This window comes from Streptopelia decaocto (genome assembly GCF_964273445.1).
Source record: "Streptopelia decaocto genome assembly, chromosome: 3".
Taxonomy (NCBI): domain Eukaryota; kingdom Metazoa; phylum Chordata; class Aves; order Columbiformes; family Columbidae; genus Streptopelia; species Streptopelia decaocto.
Window position 1 is genome coordinate 58,036,176 of NC_138656.1, and position 22,610 is coordinate 58,058,785.

General features: G+C 39.4%; 2 protein-coding genes across 6 annotated transcripts in view; one reads left to right on the forward strand and one right to left on the reverse strand.

Moving 5' to 3' along the window:
* FUCA2 (alpha-L-fucosidase 2) lies at positions 1-19,521 on the forward strand. Of its 5 annotated transcripts, none has more exons than XR_014183695.1 (9): positions 1-402; positions 3,283-3,470; positions 5,159-5,498; positions 6,122-6,332; positions 7,692-7,882; positions 9,255-9,363; positions 10,819-10,978; positions 15,829-15,925; positions 19,089-19,521. XR_014183695.1 is itself a non-coding variant. In XM_082048865.1 (8 exons), the coding sequence occupies exons 1-7, from the start codon at positions 167-169 to the stop codon at positions 10,957-10,959; spliced, it is 1,416 nt and encodes a 471-aa protein (XP_081904991.1). In that variant the 5' UTR covers positions 1-166; the 3' UTR covers positions 10,960-10,978; positions 19,089-19,521. The 5 variants fall into 5 exon arrangements, 3 of the variants coding, with proteins under 3 accessions (XP_081904991.1, XP_081904992.1, XP_081904993.1); XR_014183696.1 differs by having other exon boundaries at positions 15,829-15,914; XM_082048865.1 differs by lacking the exon at positions 15,829-15,925.
* The window catches only part of PEX3 (peroxisomal biogenesis factor 3), a 19,016-nt gene continuing 7,773 nt past the window's right edge, over positions 11,368-22,610 (reverse strand). Inside the window, exons 4-12 of the mRNA XM_082048868.1 lie at positions 19,530-19,573; positions 18,227-18,351; positions 16,829-16,895; positions 16,671-16,725; positions 16,251-16,407; positions 15,289-15,359; positions 14,358-14,480; positions 13,283-13,379; positions 11,368-12,895 (exon numbers count right to left, since the gene is read on the reverse strand). Of these exons, the coding sequence (XP_081904994.1) occupies positions 12,812-12,895; positions 13,283-13,379; positions 14,358-14,480; positions 15,289-15,359; positions 16,251-16,407; positions 16,671-16,725; positions 16,829-16,895; positions 18,227-18,351; positions 19,530-19,573 (823 nt within the window). The 3' untranslated portion in view covers positions 11,368-12,811. The remainder of the gene's footprint in view (positions 12,896-13,282; positions 13,380-14,357; positions 14,481-15,288; positions 15,360-16,250; positions 16,408-16,670; positions 16,726-16,828; positions 16,896-18,226; positions 18,352-19,529; positions 19,574-22,610) is intronic.

Genomic DNA, 22,610 nt, shown 5'->3' on the forward strand with positions numbered 1-22,610 from the left:
TACGTTTTGGCCGGAGGGTGGCGGGCTCCGGTGGGGCGGAGAGAGCCCGATCCCGCCTTGAGTCCCGGGTGCGCTCCGGCACCTGTGCCCAGCGGCCTCCCCCGCCAGCGCCGCGACCCCCGCCCTGAGCCGCTTCCTCCCCCCGCCCGCCGCCGCCGCCGCCGCCATGTCGGGGCCGCCCGGCCGTGCGGCGCTGCTGCTGCCGCCGCTGCTGCTGTTGCTGGGGTTGCCCGGGCTCCTGCCAGCGCGACCGCCAACCGGCGGCGGGCAGCCCCGCTACGAGCCAACCTGGGGCTCGCTGGACGCCCGGCCGCTGCCCACCTGGTTTGACGAGGCGAAGTTTGGAGTGTTCATCCACTGGGGCGTGTTCTCGGTGCCCAGCTTCGGCAGCGAGTGGTTCTGGTGAGCTCCCCGGCCGGGCCCCGGCTCCTGCCCGGCCCGCGGGCCTCCCCGGCGGCGGCGCCGCCCCACAGGCCCCTCAGGCCCCGGGAGCAGCGGGAAGGGTCGTACCGGCCATCTGAGGGTGTGCCTGGAGAGCAGCTCTTCGGGCGGGTGGGGTTGGGTTTGCTGTGTGTCCCCGGAGTCACAGTTAGGTTTACAGCCCCCCTGCAGATTGGGCCTGGAGCTGGAGTGTGCAGGTAGAGGTTTATTTCCACCTGAGGCAGGTCCGTGAGACCAGGGACTCTGTGGCACCATTTGTGAAGGAAGCGGAGTTTGATGTGCTTCTGGTACGTCTGACCATCTAGCTGCCCGGCCCCAAAACTCTTGAATGTGTTGGCTAATGTGAACCAAGTGAAGCAGAGAGCCTGCGGAGCTGAAAGATGAGCTTTCCACAGTGCTAGTGAGAGGGGGTGGCTGAGCGGCCCAGGGAGAGCTCTGCAGGGACACGATGTGGGACTCCCCCAGGAGTACTCTCCGCTTAGAAGAGCCTAAACTTCTGATCCTTCAAATGATGTTAAATCAAAGGTCAATTAACCCTTTGGTCTGTGAGTGTTCACTGATTGGGGCCCTTTGGCTGTAAGCATTTTTTTCTCTTTTTTTTTTTTTTTCCATGCTCTACCAAATACTTCCTCTATGACCCGAAGTGAGTCACATTATCATTTACATTATGAAGATATCAGCAGTTCTGTGGCAGAGTTATGGTAAAGCTTAAATGCAATATTTGTAAAAGGAACAGACAGTGATATAAACAAACCACAGTTTTCTGAAGGCAGTAGTTAGCCTATTATATTCAGAATTATGTTCAAGGGTTTCAGGAGTTGTTGTTTTTGTTTTTAATATGGACTCTGTTTACCAATTAATGATTTTTGGGACTGTGGCAGGAAGGAAGCTGGCTTTGGGTTCAGGCCTTACTGAGTGCTGTGCTCTGATAGTGGTATACAGATTCAGGCTTGAGCGTTTTTTTTGTTGTTGTGAAAACACGCTGAAATACTCTAATGTAGTTGATGAAGTTGTTTTTTATGTCCTTGTTGCCTCCTATCCTTACACACATGTGAGTGTGAAGCTACTTCAGGGCCATCTGGCAGCACGTGCAGTCAGATGGCTGAGGTCCTGTGTTAGCAGCTTCAAGTGGAAGGTCTCAAACTATGGTATCAGCAGGCCTGTCTTCCTTCCTTCAGAGCTGCATAACCTTGGTCAGAATGTTTCTAGAACCCAATCCTGTCAGAGTAGAAATGCTCACCTTGTTAGCAAACCATGTGACAAAGGAAGAGAAGCAAGGTTTGTGTTTTGTTTTTAAAGGCAGATGTGCCTTTTTTTTTTTTTTTTCCCAGGTTCTTTCATGGAGGGAGTCTGTCTCAGCCCCTTCTCTGTGTTTTTGTTTTGTTTTTTGGTTAGTTGGTTTTGTGTTTTTTGTTTGGTTTTGTTTGTTTGTGGGTTTTTTTGTTTTGTTTTTTCCCCACTGGCTGCTGGAGGGTGTGTTTGTTTATGCTGAAGTCTGTTTGGGGAAGTTACTGTGGTCTTACCGATCTGAGGTCAGGGTCCAGCTCAGGAGAGAAACATATTTCAAATGTTCAGATTCTGACCTGTTTTATTCCTTCACTTTCAATTTGTTCTCATTTATGTCTACATTTGCCAATGGGATTTTTGCCACTTGGCTTCATTCATAGAAAGGTGAATGCTTTCAGATCCTTTTCCCCTAAGTATTAGACGTCACAATGTATGTTGTTGTTAGAAGGCCTCCAGCAATAAGGCGGCTTATGCAGTAAGGACTGTTGTGTGCAGTTTCTGGAGCTCCTCTTTCATTGCTAGGTAGGGGAGGGATGGAGAAGGTTGAAAGTAAATAGTGCTCTGTTGGTGACTTATGATCTTTGCCCATGACGAGGGTGATAGGCCACCCTCAGACCACAGAGCAGAGCTCCAAGTCTTGCTGTGGACTAGGCCAGTTGGAATAGTGATGGTACTGGATCAGAAATTGATGCAATGGGAAATACAGGACAGAAACAGTCCTTGCATTTGCTAGGTGGGATGCAAAAAGAGGTCATCAGTTTATATTTTCCCTCCTGGTTCCTAAATCTGTGTGCACTGTCCAGTGGACCAGGGTGGATGTGTGCCTGTGCTCTGGAGCCTGTGAAGGGGGTGCATTTGCAAGGGTAGGGGGGTTCTTGCAGAGGCAGGTGGTTGTTGGAGGACATGCCTTCTGGTAGGGTGCCTTTGCTTCAGAGCCGTGTGTGTGCAGCAGCTGCAGTGCTCCACGGTCACAGCTCTCTCCAGCTCTGGGACCATGGGCATCTGCTCACACATCAGGTCAGTCGGCTGCATTTGGCATAGACTCTGCAGCAGCAGAGAGGTAAACCTGCTGGCCTGTATACTTGTGGGTTGCAGGAGTTGCAGTGGTGGGGCAGAGCAGAGATGCCTGATGGCTGATATGTGACAATTAAGGAGGGTGAGTTACTAGTCCAGAAAACATGTGTTCCTTGTGCCACCTGAGCTGCTTAACGTGGACCATGTACCTGTGCTCTCTAGTAGCGTGTCAGGATTTGGGTACTGAATAAACCTGCCCAGTGTAGTTGCTTTGTGATACTGCTCCAAATGAAATCCTGGGATCATTCCAAAGTGGAGTGCTTGAAAGTAGTAAAGCATGAGGAAAGAGGACAGAGAAAAGGAAATATTTGATAATTAATACTGTTATGTTCTGAAGCAGTTTTGCCCCATTGCTGGTGTCATGTACTTCCAGTGTGTGTGTCTCTCATTGTGAATACAAATAGGAGCTGATGATTTAAATGCTCTTTTCTTTGTCTAAAACTTCACCAGCAGACATGTTTTTGCTCTATGTTTTGTCAGGTGGTACTGGCAGAAGGAAAAGAGAGCACCCTATGTGAAATTTATGGAAGCAAATTACCCACCTGGGTTTAGTTATGAAGATTTTGGGCCACTGTTTACAGCAGAGTTCTTTGATCCCAACCAGTGGGCAGACATTTTGAAGGCTTCAGGTGCAAAATATGTTGTCTTAACTTCAAAACATCATGAAGGTAAGTGGAAGGTTTGTGAATGTTAGTAATTGTTACATTTCTGTCAACGGAAGAAAATCCAGGTGACTTTCCTGCCTGTTAAGAGAGGCAGAGAAAGCCAGGCAGCCTAATCTGGCCCAGCCCAGCCAAAGAGGAAACAAACCACCCAAGAAATGTGGGTGTGTTTTTTTGACTCTTACACAAATGCTGTAGCCACAAAGCTTGCATAGGAAGCGAAATAGATTGTGTCATTGTTCTCTTGCTGCAGGAAAGAGCCTGAAGCGGTGAGGGCAGCAGAGCTTCATGCAGTAGCCATAGTTTATTTTTTATTGTGCAGCTTATTGCTTGAGGAACTGCAGAAGTGAATTCTGCAGTGCTTCATACGTGGAGAGCTGCTGTGTACAAGCAGTTAACAAACTCTGTGGGTTTCTCCAAGGAATTTAGGAATGCCTTCCAGGAGTCAGCTTCAGAGTTAGGAATGTACACAGGGTATAGCTCTTGCCGATGCAGTGCACAGAAGCAAAAAACTTGATTTAGGTCTGTAACTTTACAGTCATGATGGATTTTTGGTACTGCAATTGTAAGGTACTTTGCAGAGGAAAGTAAAGGAGAAGAAAGTGTTTGGAAGGAAACATGGTATCAAAGAAGGTATAAAATACTAAGATGCAGTATAACAGTACATCTAGTGAGTGTTGTTGGTGTTTGGGGAGCTTTGGGTTCAAGACCGGCAACTAGTAACTTCTGAATTCTAATCTTGGCTCTAACACACATAAAATCCTCATTCTGATGGTACCTGTGGTGCAATTCCCAATGGCTTCAAAAGAAACATGATTTATGTAGTCTGTCCTGTAGTCTTGGGCATGAATTTTTATCTTGTTTGTCTAGTTGATACAATTACATGTATTCAGTTCACAAAAATATTGCAAAATTTATTAGGCCATTGTATAAAGGATTGTATAAATTGCATAAAGGAGTTTAAAGTTGAGAGTGGAACTCCTTTGGCTGTAGTCTAAGTCTGCAGTGCAGTAGTACACTTAAGTGCTTGTGCTGGATTGCTGGATGTCTGAAACATTAAATCCTTTCTGATATTTAATGCTGATATTTTAAAAGCTGTTTCAGGCGTTTTTGCACTCTGCTTATATACATGTACAAAGTAGTTGATTGAGCTTTTATAAATGTCAAGACAAATGAAAAGTGAACATTTACATAAGACCTAAACAGAAAGGAGAATAGTCTTTGAATGCAAATAATAGCTTGTGCATTCTGCAACTGAGAAACAGTTTTTTTCTTCCAGTTCTTGAATGTGTGTTGGCAGTTCATGCATTCATACATTCAGTGAAAATGTAGGTGCCTCAAAAGTTGCTGTGTTTTTGCTTCATTTCCTTGGGACATGTGAATGGAGTAAATAATTAAGGAGAAGGAATAGTTATCCTGAGTGGTACAGAACTGGATAATTGAATGTTTTATGTGTATAAAAATATAAATGCTTATGTATATGTATTGGTGTTCTGATGTTCGGACTACTAGCATGGTGCATAAAGAGATTATAGGCATGCTTTATACAATGATAACAATTTATTGCATATATGATTTTTGTTATTTAATATTTTTTTTATTGCAAGACACTTGCAGACTACTTTCCAGATGGAGGAACTGTAAGTTCCCCTATTGTTCTTCCCTTTCTTATCCTGTGTTTTTTCTCTTTTCAGGCTTTACTTTGTGGGGGTCAAAATATTCTTGGAACTGGAATGCTGTTGATGAGGGACCAAATCGAGATCTTGTGGCTGAGCTTGCAACATCTGTTAGAAACAGGACTGACTTGCACTTTGGGTTATATCACTCTCTGTTTGAATGGTTCAATCCTCTCTTTCTTGAGGATGCCACCAACTTCTTTAAGACAAGAAAGTTTCCCACCAGTAAATCATTACCAGAACTCTATGAAATTGTGACCAAGTACCAACCAGAAATAATTTGGTCTGATGGGGATGGAAATGCACCAGATACTTACTGGAACAGCACTGGTTTCTTGGCTTGGCTGTATAATGACAGGTACATAATGATGCTGGTTTAGCTCCTTATCTGAAATCCTGCTCTGTGTCTAGTTTGTCTCGTTTTTGTATATTTTGTGGAACCTGATACCCTCCACTCATGAGGACTTAACTAAAAATTAATTTTATTGAAATATAGAACCCAGGTCTTTCCTAGAACTGCCAAAACTTTCTTCAGAAAAAGGCTGTTTCTTACTTTTTCAAAACCACATTTTCAAATTAATCAGTTAAGATAGTATTGGCTATTTTGCCAAATCATATTCTTCGTAAGTACTGTCTACTGCACAGACAAAGAGGATAGCAGGATAATTTGAGAACATGGTACATTGTTGCCATCACAGACTGAACATCTGGCAGTGGATGTGAAATGCAGGCTGGTTTCTGGCAGACCGACCTCCTGTCAAAGTCTGCAGCAAATTTCCCTAAGAAATGCCGTTCTGGAGCTTTTACTAGCAAAGGATGAGAGTAGGATTCCTGAAATTGCACTTAACCTAATGGTAGTAAATTAATACTACAGAAGTCATCCTATATGTCAGTTTCTGGGAGGTGTGTGTGTGGGAAGGGACGACACTGGCTGTGACTGTGTCTTTTAGAATACAAAGCATAAAATTTCTCTGTTTCCAGTCCAGTCCGGGACACAGTTGTGACCAATGACCGCTGGGGAGCTGGCAGCATCTGTACGCATGGTGGCTTCTACACCTGCAGTGACCGGTACAACCCCGGCCACCTCCTGCCTCACAAGTGGGAGAACTGCATGACTATTGACAAAAGGTCATGGGGGTACAGGAGGGATGCACAGCTTGAGGATTACCTCACAATCGAGGACTTGGTGAAGGTACAGTGGGACAAAGGAGTTGCCTGCAGCTTCTGATTCATGCTCCTGATTGTTACACTATATAACATTTTAATTATTTTTATTAAAATTATTATTTTAGTTGAATAATGAATCAATGAAATAATTAACTTTGTTCATTTGCAGCCAAGCACTGGCAGGATGGAGTGTCCATGTAATTCTTACTGATTTAATAGAAAAGACTAAGAGAAAAATTCTCTCATAAAAATTCAGTCAGTTTCTTAGAAGCTATGTCCCTTGTAAGTGGTCAAAGGCTGAACTGGACAGTCTCAGAATTATTTTTTCTACTGTTTTTCTAATAGCTGCACCTCTAAGTTGATGACAAGTAAAGAGCTGCAGTTTCACAGTTTCTGTTTAGGAACTCCTGACTGAAGACTGCATCTTTCCCCGCTTCTCGCTAGAAACAGTTTATAACTCTTAATAGTCTTTTTACCTTGTAGCACCAAACTTTCCTTTCATCCCACTTCATTTAAACAAAGAAACCAACGCATTTATTAGAGACTTAACAGATAAACACAAAGCAGATGCAGATAGCTGGTGTTAATAGGACATTGATTCCCTTTGCTAGTCTAAGGTATTAAAAATATTTGAAGCTTAGAAAAACTGAATTTAAAAGTAGATTTATTCTTCAGATACAATGCGTTAAATTGCAGAATCCAGCTAGTGATGGGAAGATTGATTGTTTATTATTGTTGCTTAATATGAATCTTAGTACTGTCTTTGGAAAAGATAATTTCAAATTGAAGTAATCTCTTTTCAGAGGCAGAAGGTTTAAATTCATTCAGTAGCTTGTCTCCAGCTGTCTGTTCCTCAGACTTATGCATCTCAGTCCATGATCTCTGGAAGGCAGTGTGGATATGAACACAAGTATTTATGGACTCTCTAGAAGGCTTCCTTCTCTTCTACAAATGTCTCTGAAAAATAGGGAGAGCACCAAATAGAGGAAGAAGTTTCTCCTTTACACTTCAGTAAAAATGAAGTGGCATCTATTAGCCTTATTGCTCTCTTGTGCAGAGAAATTGTTCTGTCGATAAAACCCTCAGAACTCAAAATGTTAAAAAGTTGTAAGACCTGATTCTAATGTAGATTGTCAGTATATTGGTGCAAAAATGTATTTTGGCCTGTTTTCTGCCATAAAAATTGACAGCAGAGCTGTTTTACGGGAGTTTAAATTTTGTATTGACTGTTGGGATGGCCCTCAAAGTCTAAACATGCAGCAGTGACATAACTTGTTCCGTTCATTGTTCTGAAGCAGTATGGCAGGCTTTGGAAAGAACTTCCAAGATACGATTTCGTTAACTGTAACCATATGCTCCATGTATGTGTTTAAAAACATTTCAGCAACTCGTAGAAACAGTGTCTTGCGGAGGAAATCTCTTGATGAATATTGGGCCCACTCACGATGGTCGCATCGCTGTTATATTTGAGGAACGCCTGAGGCAGATGGGTACCTGGCTGAAAGTCAACGGAGGAGCCATCTATGGAACGAAACCATGGAGAGCACAGAACGACACGCTCACACCAGGAGTGTGGTAAGGCTGCTGAATCAAAATGGGGCTGCTTAAAGCAGCAGCAACAGCGTATGTAAAACTTTGAAATTCTTAATGACTTGATGCTACAAAAATCGCCCATTTGTTTTGTATGCTGTGAAGAAATTAACCCTTTTGTCAGTTTAAGTATCTGCACATAAATGTGTATAAATCTGTCAGTAGACAATAGGTGGCAGACACTGTAGTTTGGGGATGATGCTGAGGCTGAGGGAAGGTTGCAAGCATTTCCTTAGTGATCTTCTGCTTCTGAGTGTAGCTGGCAACAGGAACTATAAAAAAATATAAATCCAAAAATATAAAACTGCTATGAAGTGTTTATCTGTACAAATGAATACTTAGTGTCACTGTTTAGACAGAAAGAGTGGAGAGAAAGAAACTAGAAATCAGTCTAGCATATTCTGCATTTCATTTTAAGGTGAAAACACATGGGAAGATAACAGCAACTGCTTGGTTGCTAAATTCAGCCAGTCCCTGGACTCTCCTCGGCCTTTGTGCCTCATAGCTGCTGTAACACCTTAGTGATCCATCAGGGTTTCGGTCTTGATCTCTTCTCTGCCTCAGTCGGCCTTTTTCCTCCTGTTCCCAGTAAGATTTGGCTATCTGGCTTTAGCCTTGAAACCCTGAATTGTTGTCTGTTTAGTAAAACTACTTCTAAGAGTAATAAAAAAATTGTAACTAAATGAAGAGGGAGGAATGTTTCAAATATATGCCACAAGATTTCCAAGGACATACTGTAGACCAGGGGTGTCAAATTCATTTTCACTGGGGACCACATCAGCCTTGCAGTTGCTTTCAAAGGGCTGAATGTAATTTTAGAACTGTATACATGTAGGAGTAGTTAAATTTATGTGCCCCCCCCCCACTGAAAATGAGTTTGACACCCCTGCTGTAGATAATGTCTGCTGAAATTATTTTTTTTTTTAATAGCTATTCAAGGTAGAAGCTTTATAGTTGCACATACTCTTTAGTGGAATGTCTGTATGTGTGTATAGATGTGAATTACCATATTTTCTGAATATAACCCACAATTATGTGTCAGTGATTCCCCCTGCCCTGCAAGTATCTCCTTCCCACATTACTGGGCAGCAGTGAGTTACTATATGCTTGCTAAAGTTACTACAGATGTTTGCCTCTAAATTCAGTTCTTTAATAGTCTCTTTAGTTTGTTGGAATATAATTTCAAGGAACAGTACTTTATCAAAGGGTATAAATTGTCTGAAAAGATGGTTATGTGTATGAAAATGTAATTAGTGCTTGACTTTTCAAATCCATTTTTCCAGTCTTCAAAGCACTCAATATATCACCTCAGAACATTTCCAGTGAAAAACTGACATGCATTTCTGTTCCCAACCAGGTACACTTTCAGCCCTAAAGAAGGCCACGTCAATGCTATCTTCCTTAACTGGCCAGTCTCTGGGACTCTGGAACTTGGTGAGCCACAGGCTAAGCTTGGAGAAACGCAGGTAAGAGAAACATACCCTCACCCCCTTTAGAACAGTGATGCTTTTAACACACAATGCAAGAAATGAAGGAAAACACCTCTGGGATTTTTCATGTTCTATCAGTGTTTATTTTAGTTTCTGGAATCTTTGGGAAGGCATAACTCTTAGGACAGAGTACTTTGGAAGAGACCCAGAAAAATGTTTTCATTCTGGGACCTCCTTGTCCTAGTCCTCCCAGTGGGATGTTTAGTTTGCAACAAAGAAAGATGGAATTGTTGCTGGGATATGTTTTAGCTTGCAAACCAAGGATCACAAAAAGAGACCAAGTAGCAGGGGAAAAAAAAAAAACACAAAAAACAACAAAACAACGACAACAAACTGCTTCCTTTTGTGTTTCCTGTGTAGACTCTAACTCAGCATGAAATTTCTCTATAAATATCCATCCTCATGACTCTGATGATACTGTAATTATGGTAATGGTGCAGTAGCTTCAAGTCAAAGCCTTGCACAAGGGGAAAGCAGGAGGGTTTTTTTGCCCAGGGATGCTAAATAATAAGTCTGTGCAACCCTAGATGCATCCTAGAGCAAGTGGTATTCTAAAGTTGGGGACGCTGACGCCACACCTGCACTAGCACGTAGTGTAACCCCATGGAAGCAGATGGACAGAGCAGAACAGCTGGTGTTCAGGACTTGGCATCAACACAGTACATTTGAAGTGGGATTCACTTTGGCTTAGCTCTGTCCTGGTCTCATGCATTGGATGTCCGCTAGCTGCCGAAATGTATTAAGAGTGAATTGTCTCTTCTGGTCTAGTTCCATATGAAAATAATCTAACTAGTGCCAAGACAGCTCTGTGATAAGGAGGAAAGAATAATTTCAGAAATGATATAGATGCATCTTGCAGTTTGGAGATGCATCTAGACTAGATGTGCACAAGATAGTTATGTTCCTCCAGGGTAGAGACTGGTCTTCAGCTGTGCAACTGTTTTCAGCATTTCACCAACTGATGTAAGAGTCTCACCATAAAACGTATTTGTGTGTTTAGCAGCAGGGTTCTTCAGGTCAGCTTGGTTTGAGATACCTGGTTGCACACTGTGAGAAACATTGGTGCTCATTCAAGACTGTAAGTTCCACCATGGGAACAGACATCTCAGAAATAGGCACTATAGAGCTGTGTACTGCGGTACCTGGATCCCTGCATAGACCCAAATAGTTCTGAAAATTGTTTATGTACCTTTTACAGACCTAAGAAGTACTTCTCAAGACCCAACACCCCTAGCTTTATCATTTACATATCTACTTTGCAAGTATTTTTCTACTGCCTTTAATCATTGTTTTATCATTCATTTGGTTGGTAAATGGCATTTTGATATAACTGGATAGTAAAGCAGTTATGGAACAACATTTGTCAAATTTTGCAACTCTATGCTCTTTGAAAAGGCACTGTTCTAACTATAGTGTATGTTTCTATCTCAGGCAAAGCTGGTTGGCTACAAGGAACTGCTGAAATGGGTTGCACTGGGAGAAAAGGGAATCGTAATAACTCTACCTCAATTAACCCCTCAGCAATTGCCATGTCAGTGGGGCTGGACTTTACAACTGACTGATGTAAACTGAGCCACACACTGCTGGAGAGGTGCGTAGTAGGGAATGCTGTTTTTTTTTGCCCAGTTTCTCATCAGTGATTTCTAACTCTTCCTTGCTTGACTGAGAAACATCAACAATTTCATTTTTTATGAAAGGTGGGCAGTTATTAAGGGATAGAATGAATGTCATCTGAAATCTAGCACTAGATAGGTACATCTCTGCATACAATTTGTTCCTTTGAACTTGTGTGAAAATTGAGCATCTACCTTGACCTCTCCACTTCTTTTAGTCAGTTTCTTGCCAAGTTATGTTAAGAACTGGGTGGGGAAAAAACAGGCATTAGATTTTTAAAGCCATAAGAAAGAACAAAGCTAGCTCAAGGCAGCATTCAACAGATCTGACAGCAAATGCATAGAAGTCAGTTGTATACTTTCTTTAATACAAGAACTCTAACTGCCTCAACACTGTACAGTAAAAACTCTCAGTTTTAGCAAAAAGAATAAACTTTTTTTCCAGTTGCATGTAACAACTGACAGCTGGTAGTTTCAGCTGAGTGATGTGTCTGCAAGAACAGTCCTCTCGGGGTTGGGAATTCATCACAAGTGTGTGGAGGCAATGCATGTGTACATTTTCATTTCTCATAATGAAAATAGTTGTTTTTACCTGTTACTGCTGTTGAATAATTGTATCCATTATTGGGATACCAGAAAAGTGGGAGGGGTTTTTTAAGTGTTTTGTATAATTTTACATGGTTGAAGCTGACTCTTGTTTACAGCAACTAATTTTACACAGTTACCAAGGTGCCTTCTGTGGACTATTAAACAAAACATATACTTCAATGACTAACTGCTTTTAAAGAGAGACATAATCAGGAGTTGCTAGGGTTCCTCAGCTTTGGCAGAAAGACAACGTTTAAGCAGGGGATCGATTGTGTCTAACTTGAAAAATTCCTAAACTCATCATGTGTCAGGATGCAGCATGAAGTTTACAAAGAGGGGGAGGTATAGAACAACAAAAAAGCATTAATTGTTTCCATGTAGATATCAAAGGTTTATTTTTCCTAAGCATTGTTAATAAGTGCAAAACTATTACTATATATGTTAAATGTAATCTTTCAACTATGTCAAGATCTTAAGTGATAGGCCAAATGAAGTTACAGCCGTTCCTGCTAGTAATGTGAACACAGGCACAAATTCTACATTAAAATATTTTATTACAATACAGACAATTGGGCTCAAAATTAATACAAATTAAGATAAAATATTTACAAGTTAAATGTATACACTGTAGCTGTTTGAACAGCATAAACAAGAAAACTTCTAGAAATCCACATTCCTGTAGTATTAAGCAACAGAGAGAACACCCCCCACCATCAGTTGGCAAAGACTTTCTGAAGAATGAGAGACTCTGGAATAACATTTGTAAAGTTCAGGGAAAAAAGGTTTTAGTAAAGAAAAATTTGCAAGAAGAAAGAAGCCTTACTTCATTCTGCTACTCTCTGCTATTCTTAACTCACTATTATTAGTTTTTCCCAAAACTTACACACCCCAGGCAAACAACTGGGGGTTTTTTTTAGTAACTTGTTCTACTAATACTGCCACCAGATGCCTTTCTGATGCAATAAAAATAATCAAATGAATTATGGAAAAGTTGAACCACTTTTTTAATAGAAAAGTCTTTACATACAATGATTCTTTCAACAAGAATATCTTTCATGGGTGTTTGTAACAGAATTCTATAAGAACAAATATGGGCTCGCTCCCACTTTTTTTGGTGTGTTCTTTATGCTGGTCTACCATTCCTACACCATTATAAAATTAACCCAACTCGCATCAGTAGTCAAATGGATTTGCTACACAATCTATTCCTATATATGTGCAGTTCATTTCTCTAGTTGCTGAGGGGTACTAAAAGCTTCATAAACATTAGCAGCAAAATCTTTCACTTGTTCCATCATCAACAGGTCCTAGAAGAAATTTAAAGAATACATTTGCTTAATCAAACACATCCACTACTCTTCTGGTTTTACTGCAGCACAGAAATATATGAGAAAAGCACCTGGCACTCCCAGCGAGATGTAACTCAAATGTCTTGCTTTAGAAAGGTTTATGTGCAGAACTGCAAGTAGAACCAAGTCGAGAGACCTTTTTGTGCTTATGCACAGTTTAGCAAAAGGTTCTAGAAAAATACCATATTTTTGTAAGACAGATACAAAGAGTTCCAGTTATGCTAATTGTTCCTATTTTTGTAAAGCCATTGAAATTAAACAGAATGAAGTACATTTTTAAAAAGAAACATGCAACACTCATTTCAAAATTTTACTTGGGATATTTTAAATAAGCAACATTCTTACCTGAACAAAGTGACTGGGTGTTTCACTGCATACTGAATGGATCTGTCCATTTATTATTGGAATTATCTTGGCTAAAGGAAGACTGACACTGGAAAGACTAGAAAAGAACAAAAAATATTGACCTAGACCCACTCTGACATTAGTAAAGCCACTAAACTGTGATTATTACAATTCTAAATAATCACTACTTCAAAAGTGAGAGTTGGAAGACTGAAAACCAAAATGTACCGATGAAGTTTTCTTCCTGTGAAATCTTTCATTTAATATGGAGAAGTACCAAAGCAAATTTCATCTAATCAGTTGCTGTTCCTATGAGTTTCACGCTTGCTTCTAAGTGATGCAAGTAGTATATATTTAAATAAAACCATTACTCTTTGAGAGCCATCAGTTATTAAAACAAACATCTGTAAACCCAGTTATTCAGGGTTTTAATTTTAATATTTTAGAAAATGTATTTCAAAGATCTGAACTCGGCTTTTGGATTTGTAACACTCTGACTGCACTGTTTAAAACCAAAGTTAACTTCAGAATAAAATCTGTTTTTAAACAGTCTTCTAGGAAGAGGCAGAAGATCCTGAATGTTAATCTCTTTTCTCGCAGCATACCAGCTAAGAACCTAAAGCTCCATGGGTGCTTTGGCTACGTGTATTTGCCTGCCTTCCTTGAGAACTAACTTACAGTCAGTCCAGGGGCATACAGTTGATCTGCTATAGTATACATATGTTCTTCCAAGGGACTGCTATGTTTCTCATGGCCTCAGGGGAGGTACGGTGGCATGTTTTGCAGTAGGCACCCCCAGTGGGGTAAATCCTCCTTAGCTAGAAAGGCAGTCTGCTTGTACAGTGGTCAGACAAAAAGTGGGGAGTATAGGTTCTCTCATTTCTGCTTTTAGATCTCTCATGAATTCTAGCAACTTTATGGGTAAGGTGAGAAGACTATTTTTGAAAAGCAAGAAACAGAATCCTTTCCAGCATGAGAACTTCAAGTAGGCAGGAAAATCCACAGCCTTTTTTGGAATTCACTATGAACCTAAAGCATTATTCACAGGAGAATCACAGCAAAAGAAAACATTTACCTATATACAGATCCATTCTGAGAGAGGTCCTGTTCCGTAGGTCTAAAAAACTCTGCCATATTGTCCAGCAGTCGACTGAATCCTCTATTTAAACATGTGCTCAAAACTGTACTGAAGTCTGGACTGAAAGAAAAAGTTTGATTCCTGGGATTTATTTTTCCAAACTAAAAAAACATCACAAGCATGCAGTGCTACAGATGTTCCTCCCCTAAAGGAAGATGTGTATGACCCAGAGAAATGGTCAATTGTATAAACAGCTCAAGAAAGACCAGCTCCCCAATAACTCAACAGCAAACCAATCAACAACCTACACTCTACCCTAAGGTTACTACAAACCAGATAAATCTAAAGTATTCCTCATGTCTCTGTTTCCTGCCAAGTAACAACACAGAGGGCTTTATCCTTCAAAATGCCCCAGATCTCCAGCAGCTAAACTGTAAGAACAGTTTGGCATCTGGCTAAATTTACTCATATTCCACATTTATTATAGACGCCTGACTTCAGTAGCTCTCTGGTAAAAGGATGCATACGACCAATCTCAAAACCATGTATTAAAAATAAGTTCCAATAAGCCAAAACTGGTGTTCATCAAAGCAAGTAAATCCAATAAAATTTACCCTGGTTTAGCAGTAGAAAAGTACTGCTCTTTTCCTGCGTAACTACAGAAAAAGTGAGGAAGAGATAAAGGGGTCTGACTGGGAAGGACATCCTGGTTATCTTGTTTAGGCGGGATTATTTCTTATAAATGGGTCTCAGAGTTCTCAGATTTCAAAAATCCCAGCCTACAATTAGTGCATATAATGAAGTAATGCAGTGGAGTAGTCACATTTTGCAAATGAGAGGTGACATCTTTTTATAGGAAAGTAATTGTCTCACACAAACAGTAGTTGTCAGGAGGAGTTTAATATGAATACAGGATATTTCTCCATACCTTTCTAGCATATCTCTGGTTTCATTAAGTAATTTGATTGTAGTAATGTCTCTTTCTGTGAGTCCACAGGCCTAGAAAAAACAAAGACAGTCACTATTTAGTAAGAAATCGATAGGCAATGGTAAGAATAAGAGTAGAAATAGACAAGTTTTGCACCATGAAACTAAGTCAAGATGTGTAAATCAAATCTATTTAAATTAAAAGATTTACTGTCATAAATCAGTTTCTTTATAATTTGTGTTCTAATTTTCCTTTTAGATAGTCATTATAGGATTTTTTTTCACTAAAAACAGTATTAGCAGGAAATACCAGACAAATTGAGCCAAGTATTTTTCTACTTCTGACCTCCAAAACTGAAATAAACCCCTCATATCAGCCTAAGTTAAAGGGATAGGTGTATGTAGTTGCACACTGAAGCCTGAGTTTCTTCTTTATACTAGTTTATACCAAGTTAAGAATGAGTTTTCTTTCAACCTAAATTTTCTAATGTTACAACTGAGATGAGATACACCTTTCTTCTGATGCCTGTTCATTTTCCAGCCCAAAGCAATAAAGGACTCCAGCACACCATCACCTTCTTGTACTGCAGCCAAGATGCTACAGCTGTCCATGATCTTTGCTCACAGGCAAGTGCCAGGTAACACAGCTTAGGGCTGAGTTACACTGTACCGTGTTACAGCATATGTCACAGGCTAAAAGCAGTAATTGGGCTCTTTTTGAGCTTAGAGCTGGCAATCTGAAGATGACACTTGTTTTCAATCAAATCTCAAGAAAGTAAAACTGTACTTTGCCTTGATTAAAGAGAGAAGGACACTTGATTTATGACAGGAGAGGCATCACCAGTTATGAAGGATGCTGTGGTACATGATACAACTAGAAAACTGTTATGCACCCTTTGTGCTCCAAAACAAACAAAAAACGCAGAATGAAAAAAGGCAGATTAAAGAAACTGAAACAAGTACCTGGGTAGCCAAGGGGTTTTCTTCATCTGGCATCAGATAATGACATAAGGGAGAGTAAGATGCAATCTGGTCTGAATCTTTATGTTCCACTACTTTCCTAATATCTTTAAGTTTCTGTTCCAACTCCAGAAGAGACAGGGTATGCTTAAGGGAGATACTGGAAAAGAAAAAAAGACTACGGTGTGGATTGCAAAATGAACAATGACACTTTATTCTCCTACTGATAACATGTTCAAAAGTAATAGGATCCCAGTCTGCTACATTGGCTTGCACAGACATAGCCTGCTATAATAAAAACACTGGTTTGGAAAAAGTCTGTATGCCTTCTTTTTTAAAAAAAATTCTAATAAAATTCATTGTTTTGGGAACAGTCATCACAATAAAAATTAAAAGCTAACCACAAAGAAACAAGACTCTTACCTTCCAAAAACTTTATGCACAGCTTGTTTAACAATAGTTATTAACTCAGTCAGTCCTAGAACAAAAAAAAAAAGTGTCAAAATTATTCTAATGATTTGCTCAAGTCTGGAAAAAAGTAGTGCTTTGTAAGTGTAGTTAGTTTATAATGAGTATCATACCATCTCCTAAAAGGTGCTGAATACTTGATAAATATTGCTGCTGAACTTCAGGGGGAGCTAGTGGTGTCTGTGGGGAAAAAAGTAATAAACAGTTCTGTGCCATGTCAACAGTAGAGAACAATGCAAAAATAATTTCAAACCAGACGCAACCCATTTCCTTAATATTTATAATACCCTGCAGCAGATGGATTTCCCCACTCCCATGCAACTCTGTAGCTTCTGATTCCTTCTTTGTGCCCGTGGATCTTTCCTAAGTTCTCCAGCATTTTTCTCTTCCATGTTATAGAGCTCTCTCCTCCATCTTCAGTGGCACGGAAAAATCTTTCACTTTTCATTCAGAGGGAACTCTCTTAAACTGCACTGCAGGTCAAACTAGACCCCCCCACCCCCAATTAAATCTAGTGGAATAGGATATTTATGCTCAGCCCTAACAAAAGCCTATCTGATAGAAGAGAAGCTTTCGGTAAACTAATACAGGATCCCAGTTTGCTCCAGCACTGTCAATCCACTTCTCTACTAGAAAAATAACAGTAAGATATTTTCTAGCCCACATTCATCCTGCCCTTTAAAAAAAAAACACGCTTTTTCAGGTTTTATAAAATCAGCACGACCCCCAGCAACCCCAGCCTCTCTAATGAAAGCTTTTCTCAGCCCTGCCTTGATGTGCTGTTCCTTGACTCTCAGCAGGAGCTACCACAGAGGGGCATACAACAACTAATCAAAGTTTGTAGCCATTATTTTTAGATGAGCCATCCAACAATTTGCAGATCTTACACTCTACAATGGGTACTTGCTTATTGTGGGACTGATCTATTTTTATTGAGCAGTGATAGATATACTATATAAACAAAACTCAAATCTTCTATCTTGCTTGGCCCCACCAACAGACATTTAAGGTAGGTGGCCTTTTGGAGTTAAACAAAATAGTCAAAATTTCAAATACAACATTTTTCATCTTTAATCCTGGAAAAATTTAACTGGGGGAATTAATGTATGTGCTAGGAAGACTTAAGCATTTACATACATTTGCATAGATATCTTGGATCATTCACACAATATTACTGTTTCACAAAAAATTAATGAAAGCAAAGAGATCATTTAATGTTGGTGTTTAGATATGAAGTAACCTTCTTTAAGCAATACAAACACATACAAAAGGTAGTCTTCTATATAGCTGGTATTTTGTTAAACAACAGTATTACCAAATCATCCAAATGTAGAGACTATTAAAACACATCAATATATCTTCCAGTAATGCTTCCACATCTCCCACTCTTACAACTACTCTTGGTTTCATTCTAATACTCCTAAGCTGTGCCCTTTTTATCTCTCACTAAATATTCCTTTCACTTCCCAGAAAGTGGTAGTTCTACCTTTGAAACAAAACAAGAAACTTACTGTGCCATTTTTGCAGAGTGCAGCATTATCTAGGTAGATGTAACCGCCAATAATATTTAACTGGACTCGCAAAAGAACTACTAGCATACAGGTACTATATACAGCTGCAACGCTTCTTGTGAAACCTTGAAAAGAGAAAACAAAACAACTTCACAGTCAAAGAAATAAGGATGAGTCAAGGAGGGAGAGTCCTCTCCAAGACTCAAGGAGTGCTGATGATTTTTAAATACAGTCACATTTCTCTCATTGGTTGTCATAACATACACTTTCACAATGCACACCCAAGATGGTCATGAATCTAATCTGTGCTGGAGCTACAGCTGAAGTGTCCCATTTAGTCCTATATTAATATCATTTTGCATGCTAAACAAGTTATTTTAGAGGAAAAAAATGGCACAGGTTTGTCCAGAAGGAAGATGGATATACTGTCAAATAATCTTTCTTCTTTAGGCCAGGAAATACACACAGTACGTTACCCTTCATTGTGCAATTAAGACACAGAAGGCATAACAGCAGTTTGGGAAAAAAAAGTTACCTAGGGCAGGAACAGCTAATATCAAAAGAAAGAAACCTAACATGAGCATCAGCTACCAGCCACTGGACAACAGAGGCCATGGGGAAGAAGTGACATGAATAAACATGGATGAGTGCTGAGTAGCAAGGACACGGGAAGGAAGGAGCCGGATCAAAAGGAGGATCTGTAAAGGTGTTGTGGAAAGGAGACACGAAACCAGAAGGAAGGAAAGACATAACGAGGGAGGTGGTAGGGATAACAAATGGTACCAAAGAATCAAAAGTAGCAAAAAAAGCTCAGTAGTATTCACTACACAATTATCTGACTTCACTATTTTCCCTTCCACAGTTTCCAGCAGCCAGTAAGAAGATGAGCTGAAGGTTCATCAGCACTGCTATGGTGGTGACCTCACACAGGCTTGAAAAGAAGAAATTGCTGTCCATGGAAAGGCTGGCCTGCATTTCTGACATATTTTCTATTAGGTTCAGCATAGAAGTTTCTGAAAGACTAGTTCAATTTTTCTGTGATGGCATGGAAAGTTCTTAAAAGTTCTCTTGAGTGCGGCAACATGAAGGCAAACAAAATTCTTCACCTTTGACTCTGAGCTTCCCCCAGCTCTACAAAAATTTCCTTCATTAGGAGCTTTTGGTGGGGTCAGGGAGGGAGTTTGCCATGCAGTGTGTTACACTATCTTCATATGTACTGAAACAACAACACAGTGTAAAGGGTGTGAAAGACTTAAAATTTATGCTACATATTATGCAGATGGAATCTTTCATTTCCACTTACTTATTATCTTTAAATCCTCCCATATTTCTAACTTGTTTGCTGGCCTGTAGGAAACATAAATGGAAATATTAAACATTAAAAAGTATATTTTCCTTGGAAATGAATAAATATGTTAAATGAAGTAGAAGTGCTCTAAGGCAAGCTCATTTAACTACTGTAATTATTCATATCAGATTCATGTCTACACTGATTTGCCTCATTCAGGAAAGCAGTACATAAACAATACACTATGAAGTCACAAAAAAGATATTCAAACTTCAGTGTATGTATGTCGTACTTAGTGATATCAATTACACACTTTTTTTATAAATTTTGTGTTACTGTACTAACCAGTCAGAAAAAGCCCATTGATGATACAAAGCAGTCTTTTCTGGGGCCTTGACTCTGTATATTTAATGCAGACCTCAGTTCAGTAGGGCTTTCTGTATCCACCTGAGCAGAGTAAGCATAATAAGGATCGGAATTTTTATATTCTACCTTCTTGCAAGATTTACCATTACTTGATTTGATATTGAAGTCCTAATGTAATCACCAAACACCAAAGGGATCATGGATATCTGTGGAAAAGCAGTCTTGTGCCCTCCACACAAAGGCAAGTTGATCTTTCTTCTTTTGTTGCGGTATGTTTATTCTTTTGACCGAATTCCTAAAATTTTATGTATTCTGCAGTCAAAAGAACAAGATTGTGGATTGCACAGACACGTCTGAACTGCCTAAGGTACACTGCGGATTTATAACTACTATCCAGATGTAATGTTGGCAATACAACAGCAGTAGCAGATAAGAGCAAGCTAGCCATCCAAGGAGTTTCATAAGCCATTCTTGTCTATTAAGCACTGTCAGTAAACAATGGCTACTGTATATCTATTGAGGAAGAAATAATTTGTAAAAGTCACTTACAGAAACATTTGTTAAGTTCTTAGAGTCAGAATTAACACTTAAATATTTAGGCAAGATAGTTCAGATTAACTGAGACTTTGCAGTAACCTACTTTATAAAAAAATAATACACTTTTCATCAGAAATAATTTCTCTTTACAGGCACAACACATGCACTTTGGTATTAGTTTGACCATTATAGCACTTACATAAACAATGAATTTGTAAGCTCACTGCTATCAAATAATGCAAATTAATTGATATAATAAAATATTATGTCTACAAATCCAAAAAGTAGAGAGACATTAAATAAAGCATAGCTGGAAGAAATACAAGGATCCATGGCACATAGAAAAACAGTTTATATCCTTTTTGCAAGCTAAACCAACAGTTTTAAAAGCTATTCTAAAGCAAAACAAAGGAAAGAATGTTAAAAAAATACAGTAATATTTCTACAGATAAAACACACAAGAGGACTCAAAACCCCATTCAATACTTATAAGTGGTAAGTTTTCCACACCAACTGAAGAGAGAAAGGGAAGTCAATACATCAATGTCAGCCAACTACATTTGCACCTATTTTGTCAAAATACTTTCCAGAGCTCATGCTTACAAAGTTTCTCCTCACAACATAAGGCAACAGCCAGGTAACATTTTAAGTCTGCAAGTATTAAGCCTAATGGTGAAAATTGATTTTTCAGTCTATATCTACTGCAATTTACTAAGATTCAGCTGTTACTCAAAACTCAGCTTTTATTTCACATTTATTTATTTGGAAAAAAGTTACCTGCCATGGAAGCAAAAAGCAATGCAAACAAAAAACAGAGGTTTGGAATAAAGCTAAGTGCTGAATAGGTGGCGATACACAACATACAGCAGCAGGTACTTCACCTCATCTCATTCCATCACATTCCTTCGCAAACAGGCAGACAGAGCAAGAACATCTGTTGTCTCAATGTGCTGCTCTCTCTTTAAAAGTTTCTATGGAAGCTTGAACACTTCAGCCTGCTTACATCCCAACCTACCACTGGCCACCCCACATTGCTAAAACAATGTAAAAAGGCTTTAAATTCAAGGAAGTGAATGGATTTTAAGTTAAGAGTTTACCTAAGCCATAGCACAATCTGTAACATATGATAACGTAGATCCATAACATGTTAAGCCACAACACAGATTATGTGAGAAAAAGAACGCATCTTCAGGACATGAAGAAAGAGAAATCTCCACATCTACTCTTTTGTATATTCCAACAATTGTATGCAAAGGTCTGGAGCTGTCTGATTCATCTTCTCAAATTAAAGTGGAAAGAAAACAAATCCATACCTCCATGTGTAGCACAAGAATGCAGAGCTTCTTCAAAGACTCGCTTCGAAGTGGAATAAGCCCTGATGGCCCATTCCATGATCTGTGCCTTGCCAACCCCTTCTCTACCCTTTCAGTTGAAAAAGTTCAAGCATCTAGTTAAAACTTCCTCAGCATAAGTCAAAAAAGGAAGCATTAAGACACAGACTCCACTGTAAGATAACTATAAAGGACATCCATGCTTACAGGCTGTTGCATATAACCAGCATTATATAAAAATATTTGCTTTCAGAAATTCATAACAAAAAGTCTCATCCCTATTTTCACTGAAATTACTGGAATTCAGAATTGTGTCACTGTACAGATAAACTGTTTCAACTAGTCAAACAAGTTAGAGACACCAGATATATTTTGGTTAAAAAAATGCATGCTACAGAGAACAAACTAAGGCAATATATGTGTTCACACTTGAACAAAGGATTACAGGCCTTTATAGACTATTTTACTGTACAGTCCAGAAGACAAATCTGGTGATCTACATGTTCTGGTGATCTCTTGTTCATTCTGGTTAATTTTTCATTGAGTAAAAATTCTTATTATGATAAATACATTAAATATTCCATTAAAAATAACTTTTCCTAATTTTTTGTTGTTTGGGGTAAATAATATTCAATTACAGTTGCAAATTCTCAGACAATCTGTTATAAACACATTGTTCAGGCTGTAATTCCCACTTTAAATATCACATTTTGTTACCTTGTTGTGTGAGTTTTTTTGACTGAAAAAAGACAATGACTGGGTAGATAATCTATTAAATGCTGGTCAGCTGAAGTTACAGCTATATAAATAAGGTGGTGGGAGATAAACTAGAAAGGCACCCAAGAGTGAGTCAGAAACTCTG

What these genes read in the sequence shown, in the direction of transcription:
- FUCA2 (XM_082048865.1), top strand. Translation starts at nt 167, where the DNA reads ATGTCGGGGCCGCCCGGCCGTGCGGCGCTGCTGCTGCCGCCGCTGCTG. An exon ending in TTCGGCAGCGAGTGGTTCTG is followed by an intron (nt 403 to 3,282) that starts GTGAGCTCCCCG and finishes ATGTTTTGTCAG; the next exon opens with GTGGTACTGGCAGAAGGAAA. An exon ending in CAATCGAGGACTTGGTGAAG is followed by an intron (nt 6,333 to 7,691) that starts GTACAGTGGGAC and finishes AAAACATTTCAG; the next exon opens with CAACTCGTAGAAACAGTGTC.